This window comes from Poecilia formosa, unplaced genomic scaffold (assembly GCF_000485575.1).
Source record: "Poecilia formosa unplaced genomic scaffold, Poecilia_formosa-5.1.2 Scaffold72, whole genome shotgun sequence".
NCBI lineage: Eukaryota > Metazoa > Chordata > Actinopteri > Cyprinodontiformes > Poeciliidae > Poecilia > Poecilia formosa.
The window spans coordinates 872,715-889,054 of NW_006800011.1; the positions used below are offsets into that span (position 1 = coordinate 872,715).

Sequence of the window (16,340 nt, forward strand, 5' to 3'; positions counted from 1 at the left end):
ATTGAAAAAAGCACTTGGTTGTGCTAAACTTTTATCAGTGCGTCTGAATACGAACACACACCACACTTTTAAAACGTTTATTTTCCAAATATCTTGGACCCTTCCCCGCCTACCTCAGAATAATCTCATAAACTTAGCTGTTGTAACAAGACAAAACTGGGAGCAGCTTTGCAACATTTTGCAATGCACTGTGGGAATATGAAACCTATCCAAGTGGCTCTTGCATTGTGTTGATGGTTTTGGGGAAAAGAACCTGTTTGCCAGCGCCGAGCGGAACCAGAGCGTGAGGAGAGCCTCGCATGCAGTGCATACTAATTACTGTGTTTGTGTCGTGTGGAGGGGAAACTGCTGGGCGGCTTACTAAACTGGACCATTGTATTACCTGGTTTATGCAAAATACATAATTCTAATGATTCCAAATTATTGAACGCTGGTCATTTTTTGCGGTTGCTGCGGTCAAACTTTTGTATTCAGCGTGGTGTCCCGTGTGTGTGTGGATGCAGTTTGGCTGCAGATGGTCTGTCTCGCTGAGGCATTAATCACATTCACTCTGCAATCACACCGCTCTCCTCCTCTCACCTGTGACGAGACATGGGTTCATGTGAATTACCATAGCATAATGGATCTGAGCTTCCTCTGTGTGTTTAGTACAAGGACCTGCGCGTACACACCACACTGATTATTTCTTTTTTTTGTTGTTGAGCCTCCTCTGGTTCAGCCTCGGCTGTCACCCAGCCTGCTCTCTGCTTACTGCTCAGACGTCCAGCCTCTGAATCCCCGTCTCCTCTGTGCCATTTGCGTCTTCTGAAGCCTCCGCCCGTCTGCGTGCTGATGCGGCGGTACACGAGTCCTGGCTTAATAAAGCTTGAAGTACGTGATGTCTTTCCAACTGTCGATCATAATAATTATTCATAGATGGAGTCGAGATTGGAGTGGGAGGCGAGGTCTCAGAGCGGCAGCAGCTCGATAGTACAGCACGGCGGAGGTGTTTTCACCGGGCGGAGGGACAAAGGCTGCCCTGCTGCACGATTCAGCATTTTCAGAACTTAAATAGCGTGAACATCGAGATCAGCGCACAGTGTGTCATCAGTATGCAAACCCAAAGTTAAGTTGTCTTAAGTTTTCACCCACAGTATCTTTAAGGACTCCTGACGTTGTCATACTCCAATGAAAAGATGTGGCACGTTCAATAAACATCTGTAAATGACCTTTCTCATTCGCCGATCAAACCTTTGACAGAATCTGTGTCAAGCTTTGTGATTGCATTTGTAACAAAACAACTTAGGTGCAATTTTCCTGACAAAAACAATGTCTCATTTGAAAAAAGGACAATAGAAAATATATGTTGCACTCATCACTTGATAAATGTTAATTTAAAACTGTACAAAATTATGGATAAAAATAGATAAGGTCAAATTAACTGCTTAGCCATCATTCAGGATGGTGTAATGGGTATAAACTGTTGCTCAGCCTCTTGGTTTTAGTTTTTACAGATCTCAAACGTTTGACTGAAGGCAGGACTCCTGGGTCATGAGACTCAGACTCCCTCCCCCAATTTCAAGGCATCAAATTACAAAGTCAGATTTCTTTGAGTTATTTTTGATACATCGAGCGAGACCCCAGGATTGAACCTTGTGGTTTCCCACATATGACTTCTGTCTGGTCCAATAAGACAGAAAGAAGTCGAGACTCAAATCTGTCAAGCATTTCACCAGAGTCCCAGCTTCAAGCTGCTTTAATACGTCCTGGTCTTTGTTTAGAGGCCATGTAACTGTTAAAATAGCTTCTAAATGGATGTAAATATAAGTGACTTGTAATTAGGTCTGTCATCATTAATGCATGTAATTAATCTGAAAACTGTGTTCATATTACATAATGCAGACTATTTTGACCTAAAAGCCTCTTTCACAGTGTCACCTGGTTCACAGTGGTGTGTTATACAGTCTTGTACTGAGTTTATTCGAAAATGTGCTTATTGACATCACAATTGATTAATCAGATTTTTTTTTTTCTTTTCTAAAACTTGACCGTGCTACTTTGAACAAACTGTCCGTTCCTTTGTGAACAGAGTGTGTTAGTTTAATGAACAAGGCGCTCGGTGAACAAATTTATCCATCTGGTCAGAAGAGGATGTTCTGCACAGCTGGCTGTGATAAATTTGTTGCTCTTTAAATAATTTAGAATTCACCAGCAGAAGGAAAGAAGGCACGGAAATTAATTAGCAGCATTAAAAATACCTTAGTAGTTTAGAAAATATGTAAAATCATGATATTCTTAAAGGATATTTTCTTATTTAAAACAGATGTTTAACCTTCTTGCTTGACTTTGAGAAGTAAAATAAAAATAAGGAATGCTCTCTGTTAGCTTAGCTGAAGTTTTGCCTTCGACACCAAGAACACAGAGACCCCAGTTTTTATATAAGCAGCTAATATGAGCAAATTGTTGAATGAAATATGCCCACATATCCCGACTCTGCAATCAATACAATGAAACCTGCTGACAAATCTTATTTTATTGATTCTTCCTTCCCTTCAGCTCTCCTGTCTCACTGCTTTGCATGTTTTATTAAATTGAGGCTTACTGAGTTAGCCTAATCGTTCTACACTGTAAGAAAAAAAAAGCTGTGCAATTTATATCTGCAAAGTACATTTTTTCTGGAATTGTCTTTCATGGTAAAATGAATCCTACGGAGAGAGGACTTAAAAAAGAGCAAATGTAGGGATAAAACGTTTTAAATTGGCTTTTTAAGAAAATGTTGGCATCTTGTGTGAAAAACAGAGTTTTAAAAACTGTTAGAGAAAAACTGTCGCCACATCTTTATATTTTATATCTTTATATCTTCACTGTTGTTTCCACTGTCATGATAAGTTTTGTTTTTAGCAAAACCCAATATTTTTGGTTTGCAGAGGCATCAAACCTTTTATTTCCCTACTGATAGTTGATTATGAAGTTTCAAATGAGTCTTTGTTCCTTTAAACATTAAGTCTAAAAGCTGCGTTTCAACCCTGGGACTGTTTGTGTCATTTAGTTGTTTAACTTGTTTGACTTGATGTGATTTCTCCAATCTGTTTATGGATTTCTTTAGCTAAAGATTCATTTCTTTAACTTTAACTAAAAAAAACAAAATAAATGTTCATTTACAGTTGATTCAATATTTATTAAGGGCAGCTTGGCTAGGTTGTTCTTAAAATAATAAAATTAATAAAATCGTTGTGCCTAAATGCGGAAACAGTCATTATAAAATAAATATGTTAGTCATTTGAAACTTCAGTGGCTCAATTTAATAAATAAAGTGTGACATGGAACCTGAAGTAGCTCAAAGTTGGTGTTATTTGCCGTTTAGATGTCGGCAACGAACGAGACCGATTCACCTGACAAAGAACAGGAGACACATTTAGCCGCCTTATGAAACTCCTAAATATTATTTAGTTTATTTCTGATCAAATTGAGATCATCTCTGGTCAGGGTTCATTCAGTTTGAAACTCTTGAACTTTGTCAGTACTGTCGTTTTATAGAGTAAAATGGTGAATAATAAATGCTGGTCGTTTAGGCTCAGGTGTGAAATAATTTCCTGCTACAATCACCAAATCAAACCTTTCTCATTAACTTCAGCCCTTATACATTTGCTTGTCTGGGACAAATTGCCGATCTTGTCAGAAAATCTCCAGCGGCTGTCTTGCTCTTTTTTTGCTCCCTATTATTTCTGCTTATTTACGTGGCAATAACAGACGTGTTTGTGCAGAGATCAAGGTAAACTGTTCTTTTGTTGCATATTAGAAGAGTTAAACAAACACCTTTAAAATTAATTAGCCTTGGCAAGCCGAGAAGCTGCAGACACAGTAAATAATTCTGTATTTGGATGCTTTCAGAAGGAAAGCAACAAACAATGCCAAGACTAAGTTTAGCAAACTATTGTCACCAATATAGAAGTAATTGCATATTTCTCTGAAAGAGGTGCACAGTTAGTCTTTCAGCCCAAGGGTATGACCGTTTTTATCATTTTGTCTTTGCAGACAGCACAGCTAACATCATTGCCAGGCGGCGCCGGTTTAACCATCTGACCCAGGAGCTCTATGAGCTTCCCATCGTGGTGTGGGATGGCGGGGAGCCATCGCTCAGTGGCACCAGCACCTTGACCCTGCGGGTGTGCCCATGCCAGCGCCACGGCAAGATCCGGATCTGCCAGGGGGAAGCGTTCTTCTCCTCTGCGGGCCTCAGCACGGGGGCTCTGATCGCCATCCTGCTGTGCATCGTCATCCTGCTGGGTGAGTTGGTGGGCAGGCGCTCTGGGGAGCCGCGGGAGGCTGGGACTTCTGGGGGTTGGGGGGTATCCTGGGGCGATGGATGGAGGAGATGGACCGTGGAGGAGTTAGAGAGTGGGAGGTTGAAGGAGTATGACAAGGGCAGAGATGGGGAGGGGGCTGGATAGATATGGAGAGATATTGGTGGAATTTCAAATGAGTAAGTACAACTCAGGGAGGGTCAAAAAGTATGTGGAGGACTTAAGAGAGTGAAGAGGGAGGAGGCCGGTGGAAAGAGAAGGTTCAGCTGGAGAGTCGGTGCAATCAGGAGGGAAATATATGCAGCTGAAACCGGAGGTGTCCAGTGTTGGTCCTCAGCATCAGTGTCCTGCAGGCTTTGAACAAGTCCTTCCAAGACATTCTCTGAAGTTTCACCCAAACGGCTAAAACATGCAGGACAATGGCTATCAAAAACCAGAACCGGTCAACACCGGCTGAATGGATGCCAGGAACAATCCTACAGCGATGGGATGCTATTTTCTATTCTGTGCACCTGAAACATAAAACATAAGGTGGAAAATGTATTCAGCTGGTCGCCTGCCTGTTCTGGGTGAAACTAGAGGTGGAGATTGTTATCTTCTTTTTTTCTTTTATGCCTGTTTCATCCATCTCATCTTTAGTCTTCTTGGTTTGAATCATTTTCAGGTCACTAAACACAATCATTAGTAAATCCTGCTGGTTTCTATCTTGCATGAACAACATGGTGGCAATGAAGCCATTGCCAGAAAGAATTAAAACTAAATCTCTACCAGGGCTTTTTGAATTTATTCATAAGTACATAAAACATAAATTACAGCGGAATACCACTTGAGTATTGACATATTTTCTGTAGAACGTGACTCCAAATTGTTTGCAGAAAATTCAAATATTCACAGTTTTCCATAGACTATTTAAAACATTTTCAATAAATGCTGTATGTATTATTGCATACCAGGGTATATTTTGCATTTGAACTACTAACATGGGCAGTTAAAAGCTATTTATTGGCAGCTATCCCCTGTAAATACCAAAGGTCAACAGTAATCGGTGGTTTTGCTGTCAAGCAGATGCTAAATTTGGAAGAGATTATTGTTAACCTGGCTAAAATACACAGGTTCAGGATTTATGTAGCTAAATCAGACATAAATTAGACCACTAACTGGTGAGAAAGTGATACTAATATTTTTAGTATGTGTAAAATCTCCATCAACAGGCTTTAGTGGGATTCAAACTATCAACAATAGTCTACAAGAGTGTAAAGGGATAGTTTGGATTATTTTAAGTGAGGTTCTACAGAGTTTATGTATATTTGTACAAAAAATAACAAATGCACATGTATTATTTAAAAGTTTGTTGGCCTCTTATAACAATGAGAGTTACCAAACAGAATTTCATTATATGTGATCACATAAATACAATAAACGATTCTTGATTCATAAAATCCTCAGACCTGAAAAAGTTCTGACATAAAAGGGGCAAGTCCTGATACAACCCCAAAAATAAATTAAATCTTTCATGAACTAAAAGTGACAGTCTTACTGGGTACATCTCTAATCACACATGAATCCCCACAAAAAAGTATATTTAGCTTTAAATTATCCCCAACTCACTGAACACATGAAACATTAGGAGTGTGAATTTCATATCAAATCTTTACAATCTTTACACTAAGCACTAAATGCACAGAGGATTGTCTTATTTATCTAATATCTGCTTCTTCATTTCATCCCCCATACTCCCCACAATCTAGTCAGCAGAACCTTTTGGTTCTGATCCTAAACGGTGTCCAGAACTAAACACAGCTGTCAGAGTGAGACGCCTTAAAAGTGGAAGACAAACAGCCCAGTTGTTCTGCTGGGTTCTTTTCTAAGTTTGAGGTCAGTTTAAATAAACTGGAATGAAATGGAGATGTAAAATAAATACGTTTTTCAAACTGCTCCACAAATACAAATCTGAGATGTTTTGCTCGCTTCACCCCAAGCGTTGTATATAATCCATAAGTGTCACAGGGTGAGGAGGTATTTAATTACAACAATCCATTCAGATGAAACTCATTACTAACCCTGAACATCGCTCTTTCTCAAACGAATCAACATTTTATTTGCACAATTGTTGTTTCTGTTTGAACAAATTAAATCCCAGGAGAGACACAGGGGCTTATTTTGCCTCTTTAACAGTACAATTACATTATAATATCACCAAGAAACTGAATTTCCTAACAATGGACAAGCGAAAACAACAATCATTGAATTTAGCTGCTTATCTGGACTTGAACTAACCCAGTCAAGAAGAAAGTCTTTTGCCCTGAGCTGAGTGAAGAACTAAGACTAATACAAAAAGCACTTGGTATTTCATATATTTTTTGTTGTTTGATTCCAGCCAAATTGCTTGTCAATTGTTTTGATCTCCAAGGCAATAGGTCAGCAAGAAAAAACAAAACTAACATGCTGAAAGGGGCTTATTGACAACTGTTGTAGCAGAGGTCGACACTTTGACCAATAAATCGATTCTGCTGCTTTCAGAGGAGTCCCATTAAACAGCCTACTCCCACTATAACACATCCCACTTTTTACAAGCATGTCTGAAGGTAAAATAACTCTAAAAAAAAAAAAAAAGAAAAGAAAATTTGAGAAAAGAACAAAGTTAGTGGTGTTCAGTTTTTTCATGTTAGGGAAAAGTTATACCTGTGAATGATGATTCATGTTCATGTTTTTTTATTTTTTATTTTATGAGTCTATTCTTCAGCATTAACTGATTATTAATGGCTTCATTCACTCCACATCTACTCAGAAATTAGACCCACTGTCAGTTAGAGCCGTTTGAAAGCCCAAAGTCTGGACTGCAGCAGATCTGAAATCATCTGTTTGGTGAGTTTCCTCCTGCAAAAGTCAACACCACTGCAGGACAGGTTCTCCACAGACAGACATGTTCAAACTCAGTTGAATGTTATTTTTATTAAAGTAAAGCAGTTTCTATCTTTTACATCAATGTGAAAAGATGTACCTGTCCAATGCAAAGACAACTATTTACTAATGTTTTAACAGATTGTTCCGTAAACACATTTTTTTGGACCGTGTCTTTTACAGAAAGAAGTTAAACTGAAGTCCAAACTCTCTCCTTTTTTGTGTCGTGTTTTACAGAAATAGCTTGAAAATATACTTTTTGCATTTGGCTGCATCATCTTCACTCAAAGATGGTAGATGCAGTTTTGTAAACAAATTTAAAATTCAAAAGGACTTATAAAAAATGCATTTTCTTAGTATGACTAATAAAGTTAAGCTAAAAATGTGTAACAGCTGATTGTGCAAATCAGCTGTTCTACACCTTTAACTAAACTAAAAAGAACCACCTTTTTTAGTTTTTTTTATATTTCTAGGCTTGCTTTTAAAAGATGAACACTTTTTCCTGTTGCATTCACAGGAAAGTGCCCAGGATCTCATTATCCAGTGAAAAGCTCAGTTTTACTCTCTTGTGAGCGTGAGACGCTGCGTCCCGTCGGTCGCGCAGCAAACATCAACAACTGACGTGAGGAGCAACACGCCCTCCACTCCTGCTGATTCTGTTTCACATTCCACCGCGAATACAAAAGACCGTCAGAAATCCTGCGAAAACAGAAAACACTTTTTCAGTATTGCTTGTATTAGCAGCCAGACAGCTTTTGCCTTAGTGGGAATTTGTACTGTGTTCCTATGGCAACCCAGATTTCCAGTGACAGCAAATGATTTTTGCTTGAACTTGCAAACACGATCTCGTCTGATGGGTGGACAGTCGGTGTAGCAGGTTAAATTGGAAAAAACCCTGGAAGCGCAGGAAATGTCTACAGAAAGACCGAAATAAAAGTAAAAAAGATGAAAGGCAGCTCATTAAATTTCCACAAGTAAACAATCAGCCATCAGCTCTGTTAGGTGTTACAGCGTCTCCGCATTTGGACGTGATTAGATAAAACTGTCTAATAACTGAGTCTCTCCTCTTCCCTCCTCTCATTACTGATTGTCTGTGGACATTAGCGCGTGAAGGTTATGCGTAATCATACAGACCGTCTTCCTCCTCCAACCCGGAGCTTCTGGCTGAGGAGAACAAAAGGCCATCGCCGCTGTTTGGAGGAAACGGTCGTGGTCACGGATGCCTGCTGAATACCTAAACATCAGCACAATGCAGATATGAGGAAGGCAAACAGACATGTTGAGCCTGAGGAAGTGATAAAATCGGCTTCCTATTTATTTTTTGTAGAGGAAGATTGAATTGTGTTGCCGTTTGCATTCACTGTGTCCTCAGCCATTAAGCATACCGTAACCCCAGAGACCTGAGGCTGTCTGTAAGTGCCAGCCAAATAAATGACCTTCCATATAAGGTAACTGTCAGTAGCGTTGCTGTTATTTCCCATCTGTAAGGTATTTGCAAGAAAAATATTTGCAAATGTGGGTTAGAAAAAAAAAGGTTCATTTTTCTTGATAACTTCATGCACAGGCATTGTTTATTTTGAATGATTCTTTGCAGAGAAAGACTTGGCAGCTTGACTTACAAAATGGAGCTTTCTCAGGGTTTGTTTATGCTTATTGGTGGACATTTGGTGTGTGTGTGTGTGTGTGTGTGTGTGTGTGTGTGTCTCCTTTTAAGAATGTGAACACAGTGTTCCAGCTGCATTATCCCAGACTCAGATTAAACACACTGATTCCTCTGAATGCAGAGCTTAATAACATTTGGGAACACACATTTAGAGGAAAATCAAATGTATTGACAAGATTCTTGCTGCCCTGGATTAGTAATCTGCAACATTGCTCAGTGATCAAAATCCAAATAAGTGAAACTTTGCAAAAAGACAATAATTTGTAAACTAAACATTTAGAAATCCCAAATCATCACATTCTGTTTTTATTCATACACAGGGTCATCGTGGTTTAGTAAGGACCAATTTGTCCAGAAGCTTTTATTTCCTGCCCAATGTCTTAAAATGTTGCTTCAATATTTGCGCATACAGTTCTGTCCTTGCGATGCCATGTGTTTTGAGAGCCTTTGCTGCAGAAGAATAACCCCACAGCATGATGCCACCACCTCCTTACTTCATAGTTGGATGGTTCTATGGGTAATTGTATCTGCCTCATTCAGTTTTGATTTCATCAGATCTCAGGTTCCTGAAGATAAAAGTATTTGTCCAGGAGTGAATTTGTAAACTGTAATCTAACTGACCTAAAAGGAAAAGTTTTCCCTGATTTAATGTGGAACAGTGGGAAAAAAAAAAGTTCTGCATATTTTCATGCAGTGTAAGCATCTGTTTCTGTGTGCACAAGAAACAGACACTGGTGGGTTAACTGGTGAACACTGGGAAGCTTGAATCCTAACTGGGGACAATTTGGTTACCAAATTCACCAAACAAAGGAAAAACTGTTCAATCAGAACTGCTAGTCATGAAAATCACCTTTAAAAATGTGTTTTTCTGATTCTTTTTGAATATCTCACCTTATTGTCCCACCAGATTCAATCACACAATTTTAATTAACTAAAACAGCAAATCAGCCCACCGCAATACCGCATGGCCGTTCGATGGCAGAAAAAGTTGATTTTTTTTTATCGTATTGAGAACAAAAGTGTTACAGCATGAGCATAACATTTCCACAGCTCATACATTCAATCCCCGCTCATGTCTGAGTGTCTCTGTTATTTGTTTATGCCTGATTGTTTTCCATTTGTCTGATTAATGTCCGTGCTTTACCTATGCGCTCACTAATAAGCCGCCTTAATTAAGTCTGTGGCGGACCAGAGAGGAATACTCACTCTGAACGGCTGCGACTCGCCGGATAATGCTTTTATTTCCACGCAACTTAGATAATTTTAATAAGCAGATTCAATTACAAATACTAATTTTGTTTCAGAGAAAATGGTACAGCATCACAGTACTAATTGGTTTCAACCGGCAAATATATTAAACATCTAACCATTTATTCAATTCCAACAATTTATTACAGAGAATGAGTAGTTATGATAACTGCTACAACATTCCTTCATTTCTTTACATTTGTGTAGAAATGCATTAGTCAGTTTAATGTAATTACATTAAAGAGGATTTAAAGTGATTCTGCGCATTTCTTTAAGCCTGTTATGACTTTATCACAGTTGTTCAGATCTTTTCAAGACAGAAACACAATCATTTAAAACTTTAATAAGCTTAATCTGCTGTTTTCACACCGAGTTAAAAGCAATGGAGTAAATGTTTGTTTTCAAGTGGGACAAAAACGCGTCGCCTAAAAGAGCTTGTCTTTTTGCAGAGGCATTTTTATGCCTTCAAAATGGAGCAAAGGGTTGGACCTATATGCTGATGCAAGACTGGAAAACAAATAAAAAGACTCTTGACCAATGACCGCTGGAGACGGGAACCAACACCTTTTGCGACCCCATAAGAATAAGTGGATATAGAAAATGAAAGGAAAGCTAAGATTATTACGTCTGACTTAACTTTGGCCGTCAAGGTTAGGTACAGAATGAAACCCTGTAAAACCCAAATCTTTCATCGACGCTGCTGTTTGATAAATTCCAGTGTTTGATCGGCCTTTTTCTGCTGACAGTTTGAGGTTGTTTGTCTTTTATTCACTGCAGCAAATTCCCCTTTAGAGACGATACATTTTAACTGAACTGAAATAAGTAGGAAGCCAACAGACTTTCAGAGCACTGTTGGAGCAATTTGGACTAAATAAAACCTTTTGGTTTTACATTCAAATCAAACAATTAAGAACCATCAACAACTTGATATCACTAAACAGTCAAAAAGGGGCTGAGGAGAGCGAGCACACGGCTGCTTGGCGGGGAATAGATTTCACTTTGTCATATAAATTCAGTCGAATCCCTTTGGCAAACGTTACAGGAAAGCAAGAACATCCCCTTTAAATTAAAGTCTTATCCATTAGGATTTACAAGAAAACTGGTTTTATTTAAGCTTTTCAGTTTAATTCAAGTTCTGTTTTGTTCCTGTGTAATTTTCCATATCCAGAGGATGCTGCCTAAAAGCGACTTCAGTGATTATTGGCCCTCCTGGTGCTACAACTATTTACATCCCGCTTTAGGGAACGACGGCCCTTATTCTTCTGTGAACATTTTATGAGGCTGAAGCCTGCAGAGAGAGGATCCCTTCATCATTCCCTTCTGTACAACCTGAGCTTACTCTGCAGGTTTTCTGCAGGATTTAAGGCTGTGAACTGAGATGACCGTGGAGGAGAGCCAGTTTAATGACTCCCAAAGCCTTTCTGCATCATTTTTGTCAAATGACTAAAAACTAAGTGAGAGTTCATGATGCCGTGTTGTGGAAAAGTTCCCAGGTTGGGGGAAGAGAGAGAGAGAGAGGCCCACAGCATCATCAGTCTTTCACCGTACTTAAACGTGGGCGTGAGGAGCTTTCCCAAAAAGCACTGAACACCCTGGGTTTGCCGTCATCAGATCAAAACAGCATCAGTGAAGAAGAAGAAGAAGAGGAGGAGACATTTTGTTTCCACGTCCAGTGAAAGTTTCAGTAGCATTTAGCATCGTATACATTTTTCTTTTCCTTTTTTAGGTTTTTCAGAAAACCTTTTGGCTTCCTGTAGTCCGCTCAGCCTGACATGTGTAAGAACCTCAACCACCACACAACGAACGTCTGAATCTTATGTTCTGCAACACAAAGCAGAGTGGATAGAAAAACACAACAAACCGATGAACTGTTAACACTGCAGTCCACTTTGTGAAAACTCAGACCCGGTTTTACCAGGAACACTCTGTCACAGTCAAGTTACTTACTAATATGTGCTAAAGTGCAGATCGGAGAACGAGGAGGTGGAGAAAAACAATGTGTTGTTTCTGAAATCTGCATGATGAAGAAAATAAGGGAACAAAAGTTAAATTTTCCCCAGTGATGACCCAGTTCACCTCACGCAGCCCTACATTTCTGCATTTTGTAATTGGGTGTTTTAAACTAGCAGAGCGATGAGGGCTGTCGGAGACAAATTGCATTTTGTTACCCTCTCTGACCCCACATCGGACGGGCCAATTCAGCAGGAAGAAAGTTGGATATGATTTCTTCCTTCTCCCCACATGTGCAGGTTGTGATATGTTTCCCGAAAACACAAACCTCCAACTTCAATTAATAAATTGCCTCAAATCTAAATGATTAATTTATTTTTCTTGGGGTGCAGTCAACTTATTTATTTTTAATTAAAGCTATAAAGGAAACATTTCTTTGCTGAACTTTGTGTTTAACTTTTAATTGCATCTGTGGAAATACGTCTAAGGGTGCTCTTAAAAAAAGTAAAGAAAAAAATCTGTCATAATTTTGGGGAGTTGAAGCTACAAAACATAAAAATCTGAATTTAAGCCATGGTAAATATACTTAATATGTTAATCTGAATGATAAAAGCTAAAATGTTGTAGTGATGCTGGTTTTTACTTTGCAAAACCTTTAGAGGAAAGTTGAGTAATTGGCTAAACAATGTAATCTAGTTTAAAATCTAAATTCTCTGAATTTTATCTCTGACTATAAAGCCTAAAGCATCTTTTACCCACTTTTTCCATCTACCTGCTCTTTTCTTTCTCACCTGGCTTTAAGTGAACTGGAGAACTTGAAAGTGTTTTGTTGTTTAATAGGTTTCAATAACCACCAGATGAGAGGAATCCTAAAGGAGTTGCCTGGGTACATTTATTAGTCCAAAGCCTCCTTGTTGCTTTAGGTTAAGAGAGCTGAGTCCTATAAGTCCTTCCTCACTCCTCCTCCTTCCAGTCTCACACCTTTTAACAACTAGCAGATATCTCACCCTGACAGAATGCTCTGGCACATGTGCAATTTTCTGTTTATGTCACCTTCCAAGCAGTTTTATCAGTTATATCTCTCTTTATGTTCCTTTGTATCATTATGGGTTTTTTCCTCTTCTTCTTGCACATTTTACGATGCAACTGTGAGGCAACATTACCTCCGTAAAAAAGACGGATATATCCCACTTCTCTCAGCTAATCCTGCAAATGATCTCCTTCTAGACAATTCACCTGTACAAAAGTGTCTTCTTTGTTGCTTTTTTTTGTAAATTGATGTGAGCTTAATCTTTTTCAAAGAGGTTATCATTAGCGTGATGAAGCAGCTCAAAGCAGATCCTAATTAGAACCTGTCATTTGAAAGAAAACTTTAAACTTGGAAAGTTTGTTTTATTCCTCATTAGTCAACTCTTCCTGAGTCTTAAAGATTGATGCGTAAGACACCCAGTTTGGTAAGAAAGGAAATGCAACCTCTTTCTTTTCCCGAGTTTTGAGGGAAAAGACAAGTTGTGCGTGAGGGACTTTGGAACAGCAACTCCTCTAAAAAGGCTTATAACTATTTATTTTAAACATTCAAACACCAAATATACATTTGCACAGAACCAACCATTTTAGCTCTACCACGGATTGCCCAATCAGCACCAAGGAAAATAAATGCTGCTTCTGGATTGGCTGCTTTGTAAATGCTAGCCGCTAGCGTGTCAAGTACTACTGCACCACGGTATTTTAGCAGCGCCTTCTTATAAATATTTTAGTTCTGTTTTATAAAATCAGGGAAATTATTTCTCAAATAACTTGGAGGTAAACTTCAAAGGAAAAATTTTGCAAAATGGTGAGATAAGTGAATCTCTGATGGGTTTCACTGGCAGGATGGTAGCTACCCTCAGTAGTAGATTTCTGTGTGAATTTTGGCCCCGTCTTCTTTTTAACATTACCTCCTCTAGGTTAGCAGACATTTGAGTCTTCCAGCTTAGACATTTAATCAAATTCATGTCTTGTCTTTGAATGGGGCATTGATTCATTTGTTTTGTAGATCTGTTGTTGTGTTTGCGATCACTGTCCTTTGACGGAAATAATCACAGAACTAAGTAGCTGAAATGTTTTACCTTTTGCTACTTTTTTTGCTTTAATTGTGCAGGGATGAGGGACAGAAGTAAAGGATTCTAGAATCTGGTGACGTACATGTTTGTGTTTTTAGTTCCTGGAATGTTAAACCTTCATGTTACATGAGTGGCACCTTGTGTGACCTGAAGTTTACATACTATGTACTATTAAAAAGTTTGCATTGTAACCACAGAAAGCTTAGATTTAAAGAATGCTAATGACAGCCACTGCCTGGTATTGACTTCAATGCTCAACCCATTTCAGAGTCCTGACAGAGTCACATAATCACACTTTAATTGATTGGAGTTCAGAGCAATTTCTTTGTAGTGAAACAACTCAAAGGTCAGCATTTCCTCACATCAATGGAGAAAATAGTCATTCCTGTTGCTGATTGCTCCAAAGTAAATGTTTTCTTTTACCTATAAGGCAGCTTTATCTTTCAATCAATACCAAAAATTGTATTTCTCTGTCTTGCAGCAATCGTGGTTCTCTTTGTTACACTGAAGCGGAGCAAGAAGGAACCCCTCATCATCGCTGAAGAGGACATCAGAGAAAACGTGGTGACGTACGACGACGAGGGCGGAGGAGAGGAGGACACAGAGGCCTTTGACATCATTGCTTTGCGAAATCCAGCTGCTGCCGAGGAGCTCAAGTTCCGACGAGACATTCGCCCAGACGCGAGGAATCACTGTGGCATGCCCCCCTGCAGGAGCCCGACGGTGGAGCTGGACGAGGTGGACGTGCATGAATTCATCAAACAGAGACTAGTGGAGGCGGACATGGACACCAGCGTGCCGCCCTACGACTCGCTCCAGACCTACGCTTACGAGGGGCAGGGCTCGTCCACAGGGTCCATAAGCCCGTTGGACTCTGCCGGCGTGCAGTCGGAGCAGGAGTACACCTACCTGGAGGACTGGGGACCCGAGTTCCAGAAACTAGCAGAACTCTACGAAGAAGCAGAGTCGGATGTGACCACTTAGTCTGTGATTTCACTCCCGTTCAAACCAAATCCGCTCCAAACCTGTTCTTTTTTTCAGATTTTCAATGAATAACACGGACACAGACAGTCTCAGTGGTCCTCAACTTTTACTGGTGAACTAAATCGACTGCTCTATATTTTCTTTTTTGTTTTTTTATTTTGTCACATTGGATCATGGATTATTCGTCTGGAATTGTCAGATTTTAAAAATTAAGAGAAGATCAAATATGAGGAAAAAGGGAAATGATGATATTTTCCTTGGTGTATATTTTTTATTGATCAATAAAGTCCTGAAATCCATTTGAGTGGATATGTGAAAAATTGGTACATTTGTCTTATTCCTGTAAGATGAAATGTTGAGCATCATGGATCATCAGTGCAGAGAGAAAACTTTACTTTGGCCCTTTTTCTTATTTATTTTAACCAGTTTATTTTTTTCCCCAGAGTGGAATGATTGCAGAACAAACATCTGTAATCATTTTTTTTAAATTCACATGGCCTCAAAATTATGCTTACAGGCTCAAATGTCTTCCCATACATCCACTAACCCTGATAGAAATGCCTTACCAAGTTCATCTCAACCACACGTTTCAGAATTAGAAGAACTAAAAGGAAACATATGTTCTGTTGTATTACCATCTGTATGGCTGCATTCACACCAGCCCTGTCCAGTCAGTTTTCATCAGACAGGACCTTGTCTACCTATGAGGTCCAGCTTGATTGGGGAGGTGTGAATATGCGATTGAACTCTGATGCGGACCAAAATGGTGAACTTCGGTCTGTCTAAAAACTGTTGGCTGAGTTGAAGTGAAGTTTGAATGCATGGAAGTGGATTATAGCACAGGGCACTCAGAGATCTTTGTGTTGTTTCCTTTAGTGGTTCATGTTGCAGCGCCCCCACAGGACAAGGGGGGAACAGGTTGCTCAAAGGGTTTGGCTTGTTTGGCACAGAACAGTGTGAAAGCGAACCGCACCAGATGAAAATGTAACAATTTTGGTCGCCAATCGAACCATCATGTGTTAAAACACCTCGTGTTTCATGCGCTAATTCAGTTTGATATAATTTTTTCACTGAAATCTTTGATTGTCTTTAAAACTATGATGATGAATATTTAAGGTCACCCATTTATTCAGTTTGTAATTATCACTGTGAGAGTCCTCTGTCTTTTTATTCATTAATTTCCAGAGCAAAAGGCTGAGAAATCTCACC

The 16,340-nt window shown here is 39.2% G+C and overlaps 1 protein-coding gene across 1 annotated transcript in view; it reads left to right on the forward strand.

The window, feature by feature from the left end:
• LOC103140512 (cadherin-18) overlaps window positions 1-15,455 on the forward strand; it is a 96,776-nt gene extending 81,321 nt beyond the window's left edge. Inside the window, exons 10-11 of the mRNA XM_007555690.2 lie at window positions 4,015-4,266; window positions 14,629-15,455. Coding sequence (XP_007555752.1) covers window positions 4,015-4,266; window positions 14,629-15,131 — 755 coding nt within the window. The 3' untranslated portion in view covers window positions 15,132-15,455. The remainder of the gene's footprint in view (window positions 1-4,014; window positions 4,267-14,628) is intronic.
• Window positions 15,456-16,340: the final 885 nt, after the last annotated feature.